At 34.1% G+C, this 23,746-nt stretch overlaps 1 protein-coding gene across 1 annotated transcript in view; it reads left to right on the top strand.

The window, feature by feature from the left end:
- WDR70 (WD repeat domain 70) overlaps positions 1-23,746 on the top strand; it is a 359,712-nt gene that overhangs the window by 228,263 nt on the left and 107,703 nt on the right. Inside the window, exon 10 of the mRNA XM_063087213.1 lies at positions 18,595-18,769. Coding sequence (XP_062943283.1) covers positions 18,595-18,769 — 175 coding nt within the window. The remainder of the gene's footprint in view (positions 1-18,594; positions 18,770-23,746) is intronic.

Here is a 23,746-nt window from a genome sequence, read left to right on the forward strand (position 1 = left end):
AAGATCACATAGTAAGTTGGGAGAGAGGATTTAAAAACAGGCTAATTTGACCTTACCCTTAATCATTTTTCTGTACTGTAGTCATGTTGCCATTTTGTTGTTGTTGTACACTTCAACACAAATCAAAGCAGGACTTAAAAATGTAATTTAAGAAAAGCCATTCTAAGTGGGGATCAAAGCAATGCAGTCTAAATATAAAATCAGTTCTCTGAAGTTCTTACTTGTGCCATGGGTAAAATTTAAATTACCCAGAGTTGTGTTTTTAATCTTTATTAAATATCTTTGATGATCTAAAGGGAACTACATACCTCCCTGCAAAAAGTACATATATGTACTATTTTAGATAACCCACAGACACCTCTTCCCACAAATTCCCATTAAAATTCAAAAAACTACCCATAGATCTAGAGTCAGGCAGCAGAGAGATCAAGGCTATCAGAGTTTACTCTGATAAACATTAAATGTATCAAATGGGGACAGATTATTTTGCTTTAAATGGCTTCTGAATACTAGGTGGCATTCAGATACTTAGGCCCTTCTTAAGGCCTAAGTCAGAAGATACTTCACTGTATTCCAAATCCTAGATCTCACCTTTAGACAACTCCTGGGGGTGGGGGAAGTGTATGAAAACTTTCTTTTTAAATCTGCTAAAACAGGACCTGCCTTTCTAGGATGTTTAATATTTGATGTTCTTGCTACTCGGTTATAGAATGGGTCATTTTTAGCAGTTGTATTCTGGTCTTCATTTCTCCTGGAGAAAATTTAAGTGTTCTGCAGTCTGTCCACTTTATTTTGACTAATTAACTGTAGGGACGGGTGAAAACCAAAATATGAAATCAAACCTTTTAATATTTCAAAGAAATATGTAGTGAATTACAGTCCCTGGAAACTAGACTAACAATGTACTGTAAATAGTACTTCTCAAAGTACAGACATCTAGCAATATAATCCAAGAATGTTCTGTTTACTTGGTAGTGTATGGCCCAATTTTATACAGTGGTTATACATCCAGAGATTCACACACAATTATCCTTTAGATATTGAGGTACAGGTAAGTGCTCTACAACCTAGTTGACCTGGATTAGAATCCTAACTCTGCCACTATTAACTGTGTGTGATCATGGACAATGATATAACTTCTCACACCTCATCTGTAAAATGGGGTTGATAAAGGTACCCGCCTCCTAATTGTGAGCTTAAAATGAGATAATGTGTATAAAGCCCCTAACTTACTGCTGGTATAATACAGACCTAGTAAATGATTAGTTTTTATGAATATTGTTGTACTTAGTGTTAATGCTACAGATATTGAACATCTTTTCATGCTTATTGGTGTAATTGTGAAGGCTTTAAGTAGGCATATGAAGAGTATGCTGAGTTTCATCTTCTGTCATCAGCATGTGTTGTCCTTGTGTGTAGTACTTCTTTAGTATGGTTCCCACCAGTGCCTTTTCTCATATAGCCTGTTTCTGATGACAAAATGCTACTTGGGTGGTTCCATTTGCTCTGTTGATCCTTGTAGTTTACAGTCTCTGTGCAAGGTTTTAAGCTATATTATGGTGAATTTTAAATCCTTTTCTGGATCCACTTTATTTCTCCATTTGAACTCCGTGCCTCAGCTATTGCTGATTCTTCTTCTACATGCTGTTCCTTCTTCTCTACGCACAGAAAATTTATTCCCCTAGAAGTATGTAAGAGACTAGAACAGAGCTCATGCAGGGGGAAATGCCTGGGTTATGAACAAGTGTATCATAGGTCTGGGGGGAAGGAGAAAGTGTAAAGGATCAGAGACAGAGACTGGTAATCATAGTTGATGGGATGCCTTACACTTGTGTCCTTTGAAAGTGTTTTCTCACTGATTATCTTCACGGGGAGGAGAAAAGTTGGTATTTATTTTGTTAAATACTAAGGACTACATTTCTGTAACATACTATACTTTATAGTAACAGGACTTTCAAAGTAACTGCTTGTTCCTAAAAGATGCAAAATACAAATAATATTCAGCTTTATTTTGCATTAGTTTTATAGATATGGAAATTTTGCAAAATTTTTCTCAAGTGAAAGAATTACTTGAACCATCAATATTATAGCATATAAATCCAAAATTGTTATGACCTTACCTGTCTTCATCGGTTCCTATTAAAAAGACTGAAATATGAGGTAGAAAGTAATGTGCCTTGACATCAGGTCCATTAGTTTATTCCACTCAGCTGACTGTCAATATTAATTATTATATAATCCTTATGTGCCTTTTATCTCTGCAAAATAGAGATGATAATAGTATCTTCTTCAGAGAGTTGTGAGGATTCAATGATAAAGTGCTTAAAACAGTGCCTGCATCCTTATGAACATTTAGATGTTAGCTGTCATGATTATGAGTCTAAATCTTAGCTCTTACTCACATTATTAGTCCAGTATTTTGAATTCATTATCAAACACATTTTGGCATTTCATGATTTCTGGGAATAATCCTCCTAGCACAAGCATTCTGTTGTAGATTAATTTGTTAGAGATATTGAAAAGGTTCACTATTTTTAGTGTAAACTTCTAAAGTAACATTGACTTCACTACTTAACTCTACAACTTGATTAAGCGTTGTTTAACTTTTTAGTCAGGGAAAATCATCCATTCCATTTCAGAAGAATATTCATCTCATTTTCAGATTTGCACTGAATCATTCTTTGGCACAAAATTTCATCTTTAGAATCTGTTTTGCAGATGTGGAGTCTGCTGCTTTTCAACTTGGTTGGTTGAGTGAAAATTTGTATACATATTGTATTTCAGAGGCATTTTTTAAAAATAAAGAATACTGGCTGTAATCATGTTAAACTTCAGTGGTTTCTTGGGAAGCCTGCCTGTGCACCTGTTGATATCCAGGGAAAGGTTTGACCAGAAGCACTAGTGAGCCCTGACAACCCATGGTGAAGGCGTGGGTGGAGGCAGATTTCTGTAAGATTTGTCATACTCACTTTATCCTGTGCTGGCCACCGTAATAGTCTCTTTCCTCTGCCCCCATATCTCTTATCTTCCATCTCCACCCACTGTGCTATTTTATTTTTGTCAGAAGATAGTAATATAGCATTACTTCTTAACATAAATAAACCAGTCATCTATAATTATAGGCACAGTACATCTTTCTCCAAATTTTAAGGACAAATCCACATATAATTTTTTATCATATATATATATATATATATATATATAATAAGAGTTATTAATTAGTGGAATAGAACTGAGGGACTTGCTTTATGCTCCAGATGGATTCATTGTGAATTTCCTGCTCTCCAGTACAGTATGTAGAAATGCAACAGTTAGAGAATTACAGAATTCTTCTCTTTGCTGTTAGTGCCCTCTCTGTAAGAGTTGATTTCCATCAGTGACTTCTTTTTTATTTCCAGTTGGTCAGAAATATATACTATTAGACACACTGGATCTTTACTATTTTAATTTTATTTTCTAGTGTCTTTCTCTCTTCTCAAATTTACCATTTATGTGACTAAATAAAAAGGTCTAGGACCTTTGTCTGGGACATTGTTTTCATTCCTTCTTGGCTGCATACTCTGAAGCTAGGGACCAGGCTTTGTTACTGGAGCATCAGTCCAGGCAGAGTTTGAGGTACAGGCTTTAGGTTTATTTGGCTTATAAGAGCGGGGAGTAATTTTTGTCTGATGAGAAAATTGGTACAGTAGTCTCCCCCCTGCTGTTTTGTTTTCCTTGGTTTCAGTTACCTGTAGTCAACCATGGTCCAAAAATATTGAATGGAAAATTCCAAAAATAAACAATTCATAAGTTTTAAATTGCATGCTTTTCTGAGTAGTGTAATGAAATGTTGCTCATCCCTTTGGCCAGTGAATTCACACTGTACATATTACCTGCCCGTTAGTCACTTAGTAGCCTTCTCAGTTATCAGATGGCAGATCTCAAGGAGAAAGGTGAGTACAGTACAATAAGATATTTTGAGAGAGAAAGACACTGATATCACATTCATGAAACTTTTATTCATACAAATTTTATTACAGTATAGTTGACTTTTGAACAACACGGATTTGAACTGTGCAGGTCAGGTCCACTTATACGCAGATTTTTTTCAATAAATACTGTGAATGTATTTTGCCTTCCCTATGATTTTCTTAATAACATTATCTTCTGTAGCCTACTTCATTGTAAAAATATGGTATATAATGCATATAACATACAAAAATATGTGTTAGCTATTTATGTTATTAGTAAGACTTCAGGTCAACAGCAGGTTATTAGTAAAGTTTTGGGGGAGTCAGAAGTTACATGTGAATTTTTGACTGCTTGGGGAGTCACCACCTCTAACCCCCACATCATTCAAGTGTCAACTGTATATTGTTATAATTGTATTTTATTATTAGTTATTGTTGTTAATCTCTTACTATGCCTAATTTATAAATTAAACTTTATCATAGGTATGTATGTATAGGAAAAAACATGTAATGTATAGTTCAGTAATATCCTTGGTTTCAATCATCCACTGGGGGTCTTAGAACATATCCCTCATGGATAAGGGGGAATTACTGTAGGTATTTTAAATTGGGAACCCCTTCCAGTTCCATTTAATCAGTTTGCTCATCTGAGATTTCCTCAAGTGTTCCTCAGAAATGTTTAATTAATAATGGTCTTTTTTAGGAATTTAAAGGGATTTTCAGCTATACTGATTCCAGCTGAAACTAGAAGAGGATAGGGATATTCAAGGATTTTTATTATATTTAGAGTTGTGCAACCATCATGGCAATCTAATTTATAACATTTCCATTGCCTCAAAAAGAGACCATGTGTGGTCATTCCCCATTCCTACCACCAGTCCTAGACAGCCACTAGTCTATATATTTGCTGTCTATATATTTGCCTTTTATGGACATTTCAAATAAATGGACTCATGCAGTATATGATCTCTTGTGTCTAGCTTCTGTCACTTGGAATAAGGTGTTTTGAGGTTCATTTATGTTATAGGGTATAGTGGTTTGACACTCCCCCCACCCCGCGCCCCAAAGATAATGTCCACATCAAATCCCTGGAACCTGTGAATCTTATCTTATTTGGAAAAAGAGTCTTTGCAGATGTCATTGTTAAGTATCTTGAAATGAGATCATCTTGGATTATTCAGGTGGACCCTAAATCTGACAAGTACTCTTATAAGAGACAGAAAAGGAGGAGACACACAGAGGGAAAGACTGGAGTGATGTGGTCATAAGGCAAACAAGCCAAGGAATGCTGACAGCTACCAGAAGCTTGAAGAGGCAAGAGGGATTCTCCCCAAGAGCCTCCAGAGGGCTTGTGGCCTTGCCCACACCTTGATTCCAGACTTCTGGTCTCCAGAACTGTGAGAGAATAAATTTCTGTTGTTTTAAATCACCTGTCTTTTGATTATTGGTTATTGGCAGCCTCAGGAAAGTAATATATAGCATGTATCACTACTTTTTTCCTTTTTATTGCCAAATAGAATCTCATTGTATGGCAATTTCAAATTTTGTGTATCCATTCACCAGTTGATAGACATTTGGGTTGTTTCCAAGTTTGGGCTATTATGAATAATGCCTCTATGAACATTCATGTACAAGTTGTTAAGTGGGCATATGCTTTTGTTTCTCTTGGGTAGGTACCTAGGAGTGGAATTGCTGAGTCATGTGATAAGTCTACAGTGTAGACTAAATATTTGTGTCCCCACCAAGTTTATGTGTTGAAATCCTAACTCCCAAGGTGTTAGTATTAGAGGTGTGACCTTTGGGAGGTGATTAGGTGATGAGGGAAGAACTCTCATGATTGGAATAAGTGCTCTTATAAAATACATCTGAGAGAGGTCCCTTGCCCTTCTACCATGTGAGGTTATAGCACAAAGATGGCAGTCTGTGAACCAGGAAATGGGCCCTCACCACACACTGAATCTGTCTGTGCCTTGATTTTGGACTTCGCAGACTCCAGAACTGTGAGAAATAATTTCTCTTGTTTATGAGCCACCTAGTTTATAGTATTTTTCTTACAGCAGCCTGAATGGATGAAGACAATCTATTTATATATATACATATATATTTTTTAATTGACAAATGATAGTTGTATATATTTGTGGGATATATAATGGGATATTTTGATCTATGTATACATTACAGAAGGAATAAATCAAGCTAATTAACAAATCCATCTCCTCACCAACTAATATTTTGGGGTGAGAATCTTAAATATCTTCCTTTAGCAATTTTGAAATATACAATACATTATTATTAACTGTGGTCACCATGCAGTGCAATAGGTCACTAAAAGTTATTCCTTCAATGTAACTGAAACTTTGTACCCTTTGATCAGCATCTCCCCTTTCCCTCTTGCTCTCCCTATCCCCTCCCAGCCTCTGGTAACCACCTTCCTACTCTCTATTTCTGTCAGATGGACTTTAAAGATTTCACATATAAGTGAGATCATGCAATATTTGTCTTTCTGTGTCTGGCTTATTTCATTTAGCATAATATCCTCCAGGTCCATCTAAGTTGTCACAAATGACCGCATTTCCTCCTTTTTAAGGCTGAATAGTATTGCATTATGTAAATATACCACATTTTCTTTATGTGTTTATTCATTGATGGACACTTAGATTGCTTTCATATCTTAGCCATTATGAGTACTGCTGAAATGAACATGGGAGTACAGATATCTCTTTGACATACTGATTTCAATTTCTTTGGATATATACCTAAAAGTAGAATGCTGGATCATATGGTAATTCTAATTTTAGTTTTTTTGAGGAACCGCCATAATATTTTCCAAAATGGCTGTACTAATTAACATTTTTACCAACAATGTATCAGTGTACTTTTCTCCATATCCTTGCCAACACTTATTATCATTCATCTTTTTGATAATAGCCATTCTATCAGATGTGAAGTGATATCTAATTGTGATTTTAATTTGCATTTCCCTGATGCTTAGAAATGTTGAGCATTTTTTCATATGTCTGTTGGCCATTTGTTTGTCTTCTTTTGAGAAATGTCTGTTCAGACTCTTTGCCCACTTTTTAATTGGGTTATTTGTTTTCTTTATATTGAGTCATTTGAATTCCTTATATATTTTAGATATTAGCTGCTTATTAGATGTATGGTTTGTAAATATTTTCTTCCAATCCTTGGGTTGTCTCTTCACTCTGTTGTTTCCTTTGCTGTACAAAAGCTTTTTAGTTTGATTCAATCCCATTTGTTTATTTTTGCTTTTGTTGCCTGTGCTTTTTGGTCATATACAAAAAAATCTTTGCCCAGACCAATGTTTTTTGGGGGGCTGGCCGGTTAGCTCACTCCATAGTGCATGGTGCTGATAACACCAAAGTCAAGGGCTTGGATCCCAGTACCAGCCAGCTGACCCCCTCCCACCAAAACAGAAAAGAAGCAGCAGCAGTTTTTATCTTATATTTTCTTCTAGTAGTTTTATAGTTTCTGGTCATACCTTTAAGTCTTTAATCCATTTTGAGTTGATTTTTGTATGTGATGTGAGATAAGGATCCAATTTTATTCTTTTACATGTGGATAGGTGGAAATGCAGTTTCTCCAACACCATTTATTGAAGAAACTGTCCATTTCCCATTGTATTTTTGGCATCTTTGTTGAAAATCAGTAGACTGTAAATACTTGGGTTTATTTCTGGACTTTCTATCCTGTTCCATTGTTTGCTGTGTCTGTTTTAATGCAATACCATGCTATTTTGATTATAATGGCTTTAAAATATTTTAAAATCAGGAGTGTGATGTCTCTAGCTTTGTTCTTTTTGCTCAAGATTGCTTTGGCTATTTAGGGTCTTTTGTGGTTCCATCTAAATTTTAGGATTGTTTTTTCTATTTCTGTGAAAAATGACATTGGAATTTTGGTAGGGATTGCACGGAATCTGTAGGTCACTTGGCAAAGTAGGACATTTTAACAATATTAATTCTTCCAGTCCGTGAACATGGGATATCTTTCCATTTATTTGCATCTTCAGTTTTTTAAATCAATGTTTTATAGTTTTCAGTGTACAGATCTTTCACATCTGTAGTTAAATTTACTCCAAAGTATTTTATTTTATTTTTTCCATGGTATTGTAAATGGGATTATTTTCTTAATTTCTTTTTCAGAGAGATTGTTGTTAGTCTAGAAGTAGAAAATATGAATAGGCCAATAATGAGTAAGGAGATTGAATCAGCAATAAAAAATCTCCTATCAAAGACAAGCCTAGGACCTGATGGCTTTACTGCTGAATTCTACCAAAAATTTCAAGAAGAACTGATACCAGTCCTTCTCAAACTGTTCCAAAAATTGAAGGAGTAGGAATACTTTCAAATTCATTTTATGAGGCCAGCATTACCCCGATACCAAAGCCAGACAAAGACATTATAGGAATAATGTCTATATCCTATTATAGGAATAATGGCTATATCCCTGATGAACATAAGTATCTCAACAAAATACTTGCAAACCAAATTCAACAGCATATTAAAAGGATCATTCACAATGATCAATTGGGATTTATCCCAGAGATGCACAGATGGTTCAACATATGTAAATCAATAAATGTGATACCCTGAATTAACAAGATGAAGGACAGAAACCACATGATCATCTCAGTAGATGCAGAAAAAGCATTTGATAAAATTTAACATTCGTTCATGATAAAAAATCTCAACAGAATAGATATCGAGGGAATGTACCTTGACGCAATAAAGGTCATATATGACAGGTCCAAGCTAACATCATACTCAATGGGGAAAAGTTGAAAACTTTTCCTCTAAGATTATGAACAAGACAAAGATGTCTGCTCTTCACCATTTCTACTCAACATAGTATTGGAAGTTCTAGCCAGACAATTAGGCAAGAAAAAGAAATAAAAGGCGTCCAAATAGGAAAGGAAGAATGAAGTTATCTCTGTTTGCTGATGACATGATCTTATATTTTGGAAACCCTAAATACTCTACAAAAAAACTGTTAGAACTGGTAAACAAATTCAGTAAAGTTGAAGGTTTAAAAAATCTATGTTTAATATTTTATGGAACTGCCAAACTTTTCCAAAGTGGCTGCATCATTTTACATGTTCTTTATATATTCTGGACACTAGTACCTTATCAGATATGTGATTTGAAAATATTTTCCCTAAGTCTGTGGCTTGTCTTTTCACTTATCTTGATGGTATCTTTTGAAGCACATAAGTTTTTAATTCTGATAATGCCCATCTTATCTTTTTTCCCCCTATTTCATCATTTGTCTTTTGGTGTTATATTTAAGAACTCATTTCCTAATTCAAGATCATGAAGATTTACTCCTATGTTTTCATTTAAAACTTTTACATTTAAGTCTATGATTCATTTTGAGTTAATTTTTGTATGGTGTGAAGTAAGGTTCCAAATTCACTTTTTTACATATGGATAGCTAGTTGTCTTACCATTATTTGTTGAAAAGACTATTTCTTTTCCATTGAATTGTTTTGGCATCTTTGTTGAAAATCAGTTGGCTATAAATGTAAGGGCAGAAGTAGTTTTTTATTGTAACATTTACTTCTAATTAATAATTGTAACTGTAGGTTTCATAAGGCATTTTACTTTTCAAACCCTTTGATTGGATGAACATTCAGAGAGTTTGTTCCCAAATCATACAACTTCAGTAAATATTAGCACCAGATAAATTCTGAATACAATTATATTCTTACTGCGATTACTTTGTTGCAGGTATATGAACTGTGTGTCAAGTGTGTGTTTATAAAGATTATTGTGGGTTTACATAGAAGATAGAACATTTTCCCCATTTCTGTGGAACTTTAATACCTTAATATTTAGGCACTTTTGAAAAGAAAGTCTTTCTTCTTGTATTTGTTCTGCCAAGAGAGCCAGCAAGTTTCAGTCTTTTACATCATTCAAGTTGCTTGTGTAGTCTTTTGAGAAAAATTAAACCAGGATCTCTTAAGTGATTTCCATGCAGAATTAATGCTTCCCTTGACTTCTGCCAAATGCGGTGATGCATTTATGCAGCAGATGCCAGAAAGTTTAGAACTCGTAACTGGAAAGAATTCAAAATTTTAAGACAGAAAGCATTTGTGCCTGGGGCAATGTAACGACCCCACCTGTGTCTTTTTCTTGTCTTCTGGATGTTTTCATTGTGTGTCCGGAAAGGCCCAGGCACATCCTTCTTCTATTTTTAAATCTTTTTTATGAAATGCAGTTTTAATTTTACAAGACCAGATCTTATTCCAAGTTTCAAAATATGTGTTCTTCAGCATAAAATGTTTTGACAGATACCTAATGGCCTAGCACTTTAACATTCATTTTTTCAGGCATGGATTCAGAGAGTCAGAGCCATAAAACCATAGTGTAATTAGTCACTATTAGATGCTGCATTAATTTGTATTTCATACGTCCATATGCTAGGTAAACTGCTTTTTTTTCCTTTCCATATTTTGATAACTAGCTCAACCTGTTAATATACCACTGAAATAAATTAGTTGGATTTATTAGCTTTGATATTTTATTTATGGTCTGAGAGGAAGAGTAGAAAGGAACTAGTATTTATTGAGTGCCTACTGTGTTCCAAGTATTGTCCTAGATATGTTTACATCCCTAATCTCATTTAAATCTCCTGGCCCCTCATTGTTGGTATTATTATCCCAGTTTTAGAGATGAAGAACTTTAAACAAGCCAGATAATGATACTTTATGCTTGTAGGGGGCCTTTCATATTGTAACTCTAAAGTATTATCTGACATTTGGGGATGTTCAGTTATAAAAAAGAAAAACTGACTATCATAATTTATCCTTCTGTTGCAGAGTTTAGGGTAGAGAGAAGAGACACATGCATTATTCCTCAGCTTTTTGTACTTAGTAACTATGGGAATCAGTGAACAGAGATAAGAGACAAGTAAGCAATACAGAATGTATTCAATAGGGGGATGGCTTTATAATGCTAGATGTAAGTGCAAAAAAATCAATCTTGACCTGTACCTCGTACTACATATATAAACTAATTCAAATAGATCATACACCTGGTTGTACAACTTAAAACTATAAAACTTGAAGAAGAAAGGAGAATTTCTATGAGCTTGGTTAGGCAAAGAATTCTTAGATACAATACCCAGAAATATTGTAAATTGGACTTTATAAAAATGTAAAATATGTGCTATTTGAAACACTTTTTTAAAAAATGAAAAGACAAGTTACAGACTTGGAAAATATTTGCCAAACACATATCTGATCAAGAACTTGTATCCAGAATATCTAAAAAGCTCTCAAAATTCATTAATAGAAAATAAACGACTCAGTATTGTAAATGGGCAAAATATTTGAACAGACGCTTCACCAAAAGAGAAATACATGACAAATAACATATGGAAAGATCCTCAACATCTCTAGTTTTTTTTTAAATGTAAATTAAAATCGCAATACACTACCACTACACATCTATTAGAATTGCTTAAAAAAACCCATCATCTGATGATACCAAATGCTGGTGAAGATATGGAGCAATTGGAATGCTCATACATTGCTGGTGGAAATGCAAAATGGAATACCCACTTTGGAAAACAGTTCCTTATAAAGTTAAACATATATGTTCCATATGACAAGCAATCTCATTTCTAGATGTTTACCTAGAGAAATGAAAATTTATTTGTACCAAAAAAAAAAAAACTAACAAAACTATACATGAATAATTATAGCAGCTTTCTTCATAATCAACCAAATAAAATCCTTTATTTGGTAAGTGGATAAACAAAATGTGATACATCCATACAGTGGAATTTTATTCAACAACAGAAAGGAATGAAGTACTGATACATATAACAACAACTCAAATGCGTTATGCTAAGGTAAAGAAGCCAGACTCAAAAGGCTACATATTATATAATTCCCTTTGTGTATATTCTGGAAAAGTTATAACTATAAGGATACAAAATAGGTCAGTAGTTGCCAAGTGTTAAAGGTGGGGAGGGAAGAGGTTTTTATAAAGGAGCATCACAAGGGAATTTTCTGGAGTGATAGAACCATGTGTTTGTCAAAATACGTAGAACTGTGCATTTAAAAAGGTGAATTTTATTGTATGTTATAACCCAATAAACCTGACTTGAGAGAGAGAGTTTGTGTATGTGCATATAAAAATAAGTGCATTCCTCTCTCATTAAAAGTCTAGACTTAGCCATTGCAGAGCTGGTTTGATGGTTCCAAGGTCATCAAGGGCCAGGGCACCTTCTATTTTGTTCCTGTGACAAGATGCTGCTTGTGCCCAGCCATCATATACAGATTACTGCCCAAGGAAGGAGTAAATAAGAAGAGGTGAGGAAGAGTCTGTAATGTTCTTTTAGAGACTTCCTCAAAGTACTACACTACCCTTTTATTTATTCCTCATTGGTCAAAACATTGGCCACCTTTCATCACATCTAGCTGCAAGAGAGGCTGAGAAGTGCTTGAGGAGAGAGGAGAATGGATGTTGGAGTGTGCAGCTAGCAGTATCTGTCACTCCTGAGGGCTTCTAGCTGTGAAGGTGTCTTGTAACACTGAAGTTATGTCTCATGCTGTTCACTAGGTTGCTTTAAATCCTGGAAATTCAGAGTGCCTTTCTGTTATTCCTGTGTACTTTTCCCAAATGCTTATTTGACCTTACATTTTGCTAGTCACTGGTTCCTAAAATTTAGTCTGTGTAGTCTTGAGATTACGTTGAGCAGTGGGTTTGATAGCTTTGAAAACTGAGTTTTGGTAATGTTAAGCAATTCATTTCCCAAGTAAAGCTTAGGGGAAGACATGCAAAAGTTATTTAAAAACAAAACGGAAAAAGCTTCATTTAGAATAAATCATAAATATTTGACAGCCTTACAGAAAATGCTGGCTGTTCGAAATCTATACATTTAAAAATAAATTGCATTTCATTGTATATAGATTACATCTCAATAAAGTTGATTTGTAAAATGCTCAGAAAGCATTGAAGGCTTTGAAATCAGGTAGCAAAAGTATTTCATTCAAGCAACAAGCCATTTATTTATTTATATATTTATTTATTTACTTATTTTCTTATTGATTATGCATACTCATGGGACACAAAGCTGACTGTCACCACCTGTGGCAAGATGTGGTAGTCAGATCAATACTATCAGCATACCAATTACAACAAATTGCAGTTACTCTCCGTGTTCTCCCATCCTCTACCTGACCTCCTCTCCCCACCCCTGGCAACCCTAGGTGTGTTCTTCCCTTTGCAAGTCCAGTGCACCACTGTGGTCTTTCTTTCCTTCCTCCTTTCTCTCTTAGCTTCCAGTTATGAGTGAGGACATGCGGTATTTGTCCTTCTGTGCCTGGCTTATTTCACATAGCATAATTTTCTCCACACTTATCCATGTTGTTGCAAATGGCAGAATTTCCTTCTTTTTTTATGGCTCGAGTAGTATTCCATAGTGTATGTATACCACATTTTCCTTATCCAGTCATCCGTCAATGGACATGTAGGTTGGTTCCATATCTTGGCTATTGTAAATAGAGCTGCAATAAACATGGGACTGCATGTATCCCTTCTTTGGGTTGCAGTGGGATTGCTGGATCATTTGGCGGTTCTATCTGTAGTTTGAGAAACCTCCATTCTGTTTTCTATAGTGGTTATACGAATTTGCAGTCCCACCAACAGTGAAGAGAGTTCCCTCTCTCCACAACCTTGTCAGCATTTGTTATTCTCAGTCTTTTTGATTATAGCCAGTCTAACTGGGGTAAGATAATGTTTCAGTGTGGTTTTAATTTGCATTTCCATGATGATTAGTGATGTTGAGCATTTTTTCAGGAAAAAAAACCACTTATTGAGGACCTAGTATTTATGTCTCTATTATGTTTGAGAGATGGTACAGGCTGTATGCATACAAAGATTAAAAAAAAATTAAAGAATCCTTGCTCTTAAGGAACTCTTCTTGTAAAAGGAATAAATGTTAATACTGATAAGTGTAATTATAACTTATGTGACCTGGGTAAAGAGAGTTCTCTAGTTTTGTACTTTTGTTCTTGTTTAGGCTGTTCCAAGTTGTTTGCATTTCCATATGTTTTAGAATCAGCTTATCCAATTTCTACTCCTGAAAAACCCTACTGGAATTTGATTGTGATTGTATTGAATCTTAAGATCAATTTGAGAAGAATTGAAATCTTCATAATAATGACTCTTCTGAACCATGAATACAGTATTTCTTCTCATTTACATAGAGATTCTTTCCTTTTTTCTCAGACATATTTTGTGGTTTTCAGTGTACAGATATACATGTACAGCCATTTGTTGCTTAATGACAGAGATATGTTCTGAGAAAGGTAATTAGGCAATTTTGTTATGAGAACATAATAGGGTGTACTTACACAAACCTAGATGGTATAGCTTACTGCACACCTAGGCTACGTGGTATAGCCTATTGCTTCTACATGAGTAATGCGTTGCATTATGACCTTACGATGGCTATGACCATAATCGTATATGTGGTCTCTGTAGTTGACCAAAACGTGTTATGTGGTACATGACTATGTTTTGTCATATTTCATATTTATTCATACTGTTATGACTGGTATTATTTTCATGATTTCAATATCTGATTTTCTGTTGCTAGTCAATAGAAATAAAATTGGTTTATGATTATTGACCTTGTATCCTGTGACCTTGCTAAAAACTCACTTATTAGTTCTAGTAGCATTTTTGTAGACTCTTGTAATTTTCTGTATAGATGATTTTGTGGTCTCTTAATAAAGGCAGTTTTATTTCTTCTTTCCCATCTGTAAGTCTTTCATTTCTTTTATTTGCCTTACTTCGCTGGCTGGCAATTCCAGTTTATAGAAATGGTGAGAGTTGACATCATTGCTTTGTTCTCAAACATAGAGGGGAAGCATTCAGCCTTTCTCCATTAAGTGCATTGTAGGTTTTTCATAAATGTCCTCTGTCAGGTCGGGGAGTTCCTTTCTATTCCTAGATTACTGACAATTTTTATAATGAATGGATGTTGGATTTTTTTTTACCCCCCAAATGCTTATTTTGCATCAATTTTGTCCATCATATATCTTTTTTCATTTTTAGTCTGTTGATATGGTGCATAATATTGTTTGATTTTCAGTCCTTCCAATCCTCCTTTACGCTCCCTGTTTAAACACCACTTAGCCATGATGTATTATCCTTTTTATATACTGCTAGCTTGAATTCGCTGATGTTTTGCTAGGAATTTGTGTGTCTCTGTTCACTGGGGATGTTGGTCTATGGTTTTCTTTTTTTGTAGCAACTTTGTTCTTGGCATAAGGGTAATGCTGACCTTATAGAATGAATTGGGAAGTGTTCCCTCTGTTTTCTGGAAGAGTTTGTATAAAATTGATATTCTTTCTTATGTTTGGTAAAATTCAACAGTGAAGCCATCTTGAGTTTTCTTAGTGGGAAGGATTTTAATTATGTATTCACATTTTTACACAGCTGTAGGAATATTTTCAGTTATTTGTTTCTTATTGAGTGAGCTTTGGTAGTTTGTGTCTTTCAAGGAAATTTGTCCACTTCATCTAAATTATCAAATTTATTTGTATAAAGTTGTTCATAAAATTCCCTAGTATCCTTTTAATGTTATTAAGCTCTAGTGATGTGTCCCTTCCTTCTTTAAAGATATTGGTGTTTGATATTGGCTCCAGTTTCCATTTTTATCACCAGTCCAGCTAGAAGCTTATTAATTTTATTGACCTTCTCAAAGATCCAGATTTTGGTTCCTCTGCTGTTTTTGTTTTCTATTTTTTTTTTTTCCTGACCAGGAAGGGGACTGCAACCCTTGGCATGGTGTGGTCCTCACCACGCTCAGCCAGTGAGCGCACCGGCCATCCCTATATAGGATCCGAACCCGCGGCCTTGGCACTACCAGTGCCGCACTCTCCCGAGTGAGCCACAGGGCCGGTCCTGTTTTCTATTTTATTCATTTGTACTCTCATTTTAATTATTTTCTTTCTCACACACTCTCTCTCTCTCTCTCTTTTTTCTTTTCTTTTTCTTTTTTTTTTTTTGGTCCTTACTTTCTTAAGATTGTCTCTTGGATAATTGGTTTGAGGCCTTTATATTTTTCTAACATGAGGGTACTTCAAAAAGTTCATTAGAAGATTGCTATTATCTTTTAATTCTATTTCTCCATAAACTTTTTGAAGTACCCTCATATATGCAGTTAGTGCTGTACTTTCCTTCTATGTTCTGCTTTAGTTGAATACCATGAATTTTGATATGTTGTATATTTTCATAATTGGTTGGATTCAAAGTATTTTCTAATATATTAATTTTTTTGCTTTGACTGATGGATTGATTAGAAGTGTATTTCTTTATTTCTAAATATTTGGGAAAAGATATATTTCTAGATATGTTTCTGTTATTGATTGCTTATTTAATTTTATTTAGCATACTTTGTATAATTTTAGCCATTTTTTTGTTTAGATGTGTTTTATGGCCCAAACTATGGTCTATCTTGATGAATATATTTCAGTGTGCACCTGTAAAGAATGTACATCCAGTTATTGTTGAGTGAAGTGTTTTATAAGTGTTAATTAGCTCAAATTGGTTGGTAGTGTTTTTAGGTCTTCTTTCTACTTATTGATTTTTTGGGGGCTGGGGAGTCTACTTTTTCATCAGTTGCTAAGAGAGGAATCTTGAAGTGTACAAGTATGGATTTGCTACTTTACCTTTCTTTTCTATTAAGTTTGTTTTTATATTTTGAAGCTCTGTTATTAGGGGAATATGCATTTAGATTTGTTATGTTTGTTGATCAATTGACTACCATTATGAAATTTTCTGTTTTGCCTCTGGTTATATTCCTTGTTCTGAAGGCTACTTTGTCTGACATTAATATGGTCACTCCAGGGTTTTTTTTTGTTTGTTTGTTTGCATGATACTCTCTTTCCATCCTTTTAGTATTAACGTACATAAATCTTGATATATAATATAGTATATAGTATATGATTATTTATTGTATATAAATACAAAATGTAATATGTAACATATAATGTATTTATATACAATAAATATAAATTTATTTAAATTCATATAAATAATTTTGAGGTTACATATAAATATATAATATATAAGTAAATATATATTATATATTATGTATAATAATATTTATATAAATAATTAAAAACAGATTCTGTCTGGGTCTTACTTTCATTTAATCCAATCTAACAATCTTTGTCTTTTAATTAGAGTTTTTAGGCCATTTCCAATTAATGTAATTATTGACGAGGATTTACATCTACCATGTTGCTATTTGTTTTCTATTAATCACATTGTTTTTATTTCTTAGCTTTTTTTTTGTTAAAATGAATTTTTTGTTTCCATTTTATCTCCATTATTATGTACTCATTGTTAAAAATGTGTTAACAATTGCTCTAGGGTTTGTCATGTACATCTTTAATATATCATATTCTCTCTTCAAATAATATTATGCTATTTCAAATATAGTATAAAACTGTATGCTTCCATTCCTCTCTCCCATTCTTTGTGTCATACATGTTATTTGTACATATACTATAAACCTCGTAATACATTGTTACTACTTTTGCTTTATAATCACTTTTAAAAGTGATTTAAATATTTTTTTTAAAAAATGTCTTTTATAGTTACCCTCATTTGTACTGTTTGCAACACTCTTCATTTCTTTTTGTAGATTCAGATTTCCATTTGTGTAACGTTTGTTCTATGTTAAGACCTTTAACATTTTTTGTAGTATATGTCTTATAGCAGTGAATTGCCTCAGCCTTTTCCATCTGAGAAAAGTCTTGATTTCACCTTCTTTTTGAAATATACTTTCACTGGCTATAGAATATTGGATTGACAATTTGTTTTTTCTTTCAGGACTTTAGAGATGTTATTCCATAGTGGAATAACATAGTGGTTTGGCTTGTGTAGTTTTTGCCAAGAGGTTGCTGGTCTATCTTTGTTTTTCTGTATTTTATACTTTTTTTTTTTTTCCTTCTCCCTCTGGGTCATATGGCTTTTGTTCTGCCCACCCTCAGTGGCAGTGTTTCTTTCCCTGGGACCTTGAGTAGGAGGATGTTCTGCTCCTGCCCCAGGCCTAGACTGCTGTTCCTTGTTACTTGGTGAAAGCTCAGAGGCAGACAGCTGTGTTTCTACTCCTCCCCCAGGGGCATGTGATCTTTGCTTGGCGCTATAGAGGAACATCATTCTTTTTTTAGTGATTTATTTTTCAGTGTGTGTTCTAGTGTATGTTATAGAACAGTGCACTATTAACACATGTAAGTAATTTAAAAATTAATGTGCCTATATAGGGGGCATACATTCAACAGTTTTACTGACCAGGATGTATAATCATAAGAGTTTGGAGGTCACTGCTTTAGAATGTCAGAACTGATAACTCTGATAGATTTGAAGTAAAATTTGCCACTTGCTTTTTGATTTGTTGACAACACGATTCAGATGGTTCAATTTATTTATTTTCATGAGTAACCTCATTTGTGAATGGAGAATATTTTACAGTGCATGTTTTGTTTTATTTAAAAATAATGTGACATATATTCTTAAAAGATAGGCTTGTCTTTAATGGACTTTTCCCTATTTTAAACTCCTTTCTTTTTTATAAATGATAATCTTCTGATTCATTTTAGGACTGTGAGGACATGGGAAGTTGAAAATCCAAAGAAGCAAAAAAGTGTGTTTAAACCACGGACAATACAGGGTAAAAAAGTCATTCCTACTACGTGTACATATAGTAGAGATGGAAACCTCATAGCAGCTGCTTGCCAGAATGGAAGCATACAGATCTGGGACCGAAAATTGACCGTAAGTCAAGGACATTTAAATCTTTTTTCTTTAGAAGACAACCACCTTTAAAGAAAAACATCATGTTAAAATATTATGAAGGTCAATTTCCTGAGTTTAGACCTAATTTAAACTTCAGTGTTAGTTGATCAAACATTGGGACTTTTGCAGTAAACAGCATTTCAGAAAACATTCCAACTCAGTATTTTCCAGCATGCATTAGAATTTGTTTTTAAAATAAATTTGCTCTTTTGGTATAAAATGTAAAAAGCACAGTGAAGTTTATTATATGGCATCTCAATTTATTTGATTTTGAAAGTGAGGGGTTTGACAGTAATATAAAACAAGACTAAGCAGAGAACTAGAAAATATCCTTTAAAGATTTAAGAAAAACGTGAAAAGTCCAGAATGATCCATCACTTGTTTTATATTATTTCTGTAGTAATTTAAATAATATTTTGTTTTAATATTTTATAACATTTCATTTGAGTAGGTTTCAGGTTTTCCCTTTACAATTTTAGGTAATTATTAGAATAAATTACTTTTTATTTATTAATAAATAAAATAAGTTTTGTCATGGAATCATTAAAAAAAAAGAATATGAAAGCCCTTGGCTAATTCTGTGAATTACCAATAAGCTTTAAAAAGGACTTTGTTGTTTGTATAGATGGTAAAGCAAAAATGTTTGAGAAGTGGAATGTGCCTAGATTACCAGTTTAAAATAAAATTCTATGCAAATGTCATAATACTATTTGGGTATCTTTATTTTAATGAAAGATTTTGGTCAAATTATTAATTCAGTAAATATTTATTGAGTATGTAATACTCATATATGCTAGGCACTATTCTAGGCTGAGAATCCTTATCAGAAATTTCTGCCCTCATGGAGTTTACAATCTAGTTTTTAAAAAAAATTATAAAAATAATATTCTGTTCAGCTTTATCCATCAAACATTTACAATTTGAAAGGGACCCCAGGAAACATAGTTGTGTTTTCAGGCAGATGAGTTAAAGTCAGTTGTGTTGGAATAAGGTAAAAGGTAATGATGGGGTGGGGGTAGGGGGGGTAGAAAATCCATGCCGATGATGCTGGAAGTATCTTTGGCATTTTATGTTTGTCAGGTCTTTTTATTTCTGTTTTCATCTCCACTGTAAACCCCATAAAGCTTCATAACAGCACAGAGATTTTAAATCTCCTTTGAATTGTAAACTGAGTTTTAACCAAGCAATAAATTTTTTAGTAACTGGCTTTTATCGTCTCTGGGTGCTGTTGATTTAAACATAGAAATTCTAAAACATGTAGTTTTCTTGTGTAGCTTTAATAGTAGTGTTTTTGGTATATGTATATTCCTTTTTCTTAGAACCCATGTATTTTTACAAAGTTAAATATAGTTTTAGAAGATTGGCCTTGCATGTCATGAAAGAATCAGGATCTCTTATTCCCGGTTTTGTAGAAAACAAAGCCATTTGAATGCCAGTTTCCAAAAAATATCTGCTAAGCTATTCTACCAATCACTGTCTTTGATTTTATTTTGTTAGAATTTAACACATGAATGTAGACTTTATTATACCACAATCCATTTGTTATATTTTATTCATATTTTTACATTTGCATGTAAGTATGTGTTAACTGAAAACAAATCAAAGATAAAAACTTGCCAGCAGGAAACTCAGCTTGATTTAAAAACAGATTAAAAAAATTTTTTAAACTGTTATTTCAGCAATAAAAAATCATGTACAGGAAACTATACAAACACATGGAAATTAAACAGCATTCTACTTAATGACATATGGGTCCAAGAAGAAATCAAGCAGGAAATCAAAAAATTTATTGAAACTAATGAAAACAATGATACATCATACCAAAACCTGTGGGATACTGCAAAAGCAGTATTGAGGGGGAAATTTATTGCATTAAACGCTCACTTCAGAAGACTGGAAAGATGGCAAATGAACAACCTAACACTTCACCTTAAAGAACTAGAAAAACAAGAACAATCCAAACCTAAAATTAGCAGATGGAAAGAAATCATTAAGATCAGAGCAGAACTGAATGAAATTGAAAACCAAAAAACAATTCAAAAGATCAACGAATCAAAAAGTTGGTTTTTTGAAAAGATAAATAAAATTGACAAACCATTAGCATGGCTAACAAAAAAAAGAAGAGAGAAGACTCAAATAACCAAAATTAGAAATGAAAAAGGCGATATTACAACTGATTCATCTGAAATACAAGGAATCATTCGAGACTACTATAAACAACTATACGCCAACAAATTTGAAAATCTGGAGGAAATGGATAAATTTCTGCACACACACAAGCTCCCAAAACTGAACCATGAAGACGTACAAAATTTGAACAGACCAATAACAATAAAGGAGATTGACGCTGTTATCAGAAGGCTCCCAACAAAGAAAAGCCCAGGACCAGATGGATTCACAGCAGAATTTTACCAAACATTCAAAGAGGAATTGACACCGATTCTTTACAAACTATTCCAAAAGATTGAAATGGACACAAATCTCCCAAACTCATTTTATGAAGCAAACATTATCCTGATACCAAAACCAGGTAAAGATATAACCAAAAAAGAAAACTACAGGCCAATATCCTTGATGAATATAGATGCAAAAATCCTCACTAAAATACTAGCAAACAGATTACAGCAACACATACGAAAAATTATTCATCACGATCAAGTGGGATTCATCCCAGGGATGCAAGGTTGGTTCAACATACGCAAATCAATAAATGTGATACACCATATTAATAAACTCAAACACAAGGACCATATGATCATCTCTATAGATGCTGAAAAAGCATTTGATAAAGTTCAGCACTCATTCATGACAAAGACCCTCTATAAGTTAGGTATAGAGGGAAAGTATCTCAATATAATTAAAGCCATATATGCCAAGCCCACTGCCAATATCATCCTGAATGGGGAAAAGCTGAAAGCTTTTCCTTTAAGAACAGGAACTAGACAAGGATGCCCACTCTCACCACTCCTATTCCACATAGTGTTGGAAGTACTAGCCAGAGCAATCAGAGAAGAGAAGGAAATAAAGGGCATCCAGATTGGAAAAGATGAAGTCAAACTGTCCCTGTTTGCAGATGACATGATCCTATATATCGAACAGCCTAAAACCTCTACAAAAAAACTGTTGGAATTGATAAATGATTTCAGCACAGTAGCAGGATACAAAATCAACACGCAAAAATCAGTAGCATTTCTTTTCTCCAATAGTGAACATGCAGAAGGAGAAATCAAGAAAGCCTGCCCATTTACAATAGCCACCAAAAAATTAAAATACTTAGGAATTGAGTTAACCAAGGAGGTGAAAAATCTCTATAACAAGAACTACAAACCACTGCTGAGAGAAATTAGAGAGGATACAAGAAGATGGAAAGATATCCCATGCTCTTGGATTGGAAGAATCAACATAGTGAAAATGTCCATACTACCCAAAGTGATATACAAATTCAATGCAATGCCCATCAAAATTCCAAAGACATTTTTCTCAGAAATGGAAAAAACTATTCAGACATTTATATGGAACAATAAAAGACCACGCATAGCCAAAGCAATGCTCAGCAAAAAAAATAAAGCTGGAGGCATAACACTACCTGACTTTAAGCTATACTACAAAGCTATAATAACCAAAACAGTATGGTACTGGCATAAAAACAGACACACTGACCAATGGAATAGAATAGAGAATCCAGAAATCAACCCACACACTTACTGCCAGCTGATCTTTGACAAAGGCACCAAGCCTATTCACTGGGGAAGGGACTGCCTCTTCAGCAAATGGTGCTGGGATAACTGGATATCCATATGCAGGAGAATAAAACTAGATCCATACCTCTCACCATATACTAAAATCAACTCAAAATGGATGAAGGATTTAAATATACACCCTGAAACAATAAAACTTCTTAAAGAAAACATAGGAGAAACACTTCAGGAAATAGGACTGGGCACAGACTTCATGAATACGACCCCAAAAGCACGGGCTACCAAAGGAAAAATAAACAAATGGGATTATATCAAACTAAAAAGCTTCTGCACAGCAAAAGAAACAATTAAAAGAGTTAAAAGACAAGCAACAGAGTGGGAGAAAATATTTGCAAAATATACATCTGACAAAGGATTAATATCCAGAATATACAAGGAACTCAAACAACTTTACAAGAAGAAAACAAGCAACCCAATTAAAAAATGGGCAAAGGAGCTAAGTAGGCATTTCTCTAAGGAAGATATACAAATGGCCAACAGACATATGAAAAAATGCTCAGCATCACTCAGCATCTGGGAAATGCAAATCAAAACCACATTGAGATACCATCTAACCCCAGTTAGGATGGCTAAAATCCAAAAGACTATGAATGATAAATGCTGGCGAGGCTGCGGAGAAAAAGGAACTCTCATACATTGTTGGTGGGACTGCAAAATGGTGCAGCCTCTATGGAAAATGGTATGGAGGTTCCTCAAACAATTGCAGATAGATCTACCATACGACCCAGCCATCCCACTGTTGGGAATATACCCAGAGGAATGGAAATCATCAAGTCGAAGGTATACCTGTTCCCCAATGTTTATCGCAGCACTCTTTACAATAGCCAAGAGTTGGAACCAGCCCAAATGCCCATCATCAGATGAGTGGATACGGAAAATGTGGTACATCTACACAATGGAATACTACTCAGCTATAAAAACGAATGAAATACTGCCATTTGCAACAACATGGATGGACCTTGAGAGAATTATATTAAGTGAAACAAGTCAGGCACAGAAAGAGAAATACCACATGTTCTCACTTATTGGTGGGAGCTAAAAATTAATATATAAATTCACACACACACACACACAAAACCGGGGGGGGGGGGAAGAAGATATAACAACCACAATTATTTGAAGTTGATACGACAAGCAAACAGGAAGGACATTGTTGGGGGGGAGGGGGGGAGGGAGAAGGGAGGGAGGTTTTGGTGAT

The sequence above is a fragment of the Cynocephalus volans genome, chromosome 2, assembly GCF_027409185.1.
Source record: "Cynocephalus volans isolate mCynVol1 chromosome 2, mCynVol1.pri, whole genome shotgun sequence".
In the NCBI taxonomy this organism is placed as follows: domain Eukaryota; kingdom Metazoa; phylum Chordata; class Mammalia; order Dermoptera; family Cynocephalidae; genus Cynocephalus; species Cynocephalus volans.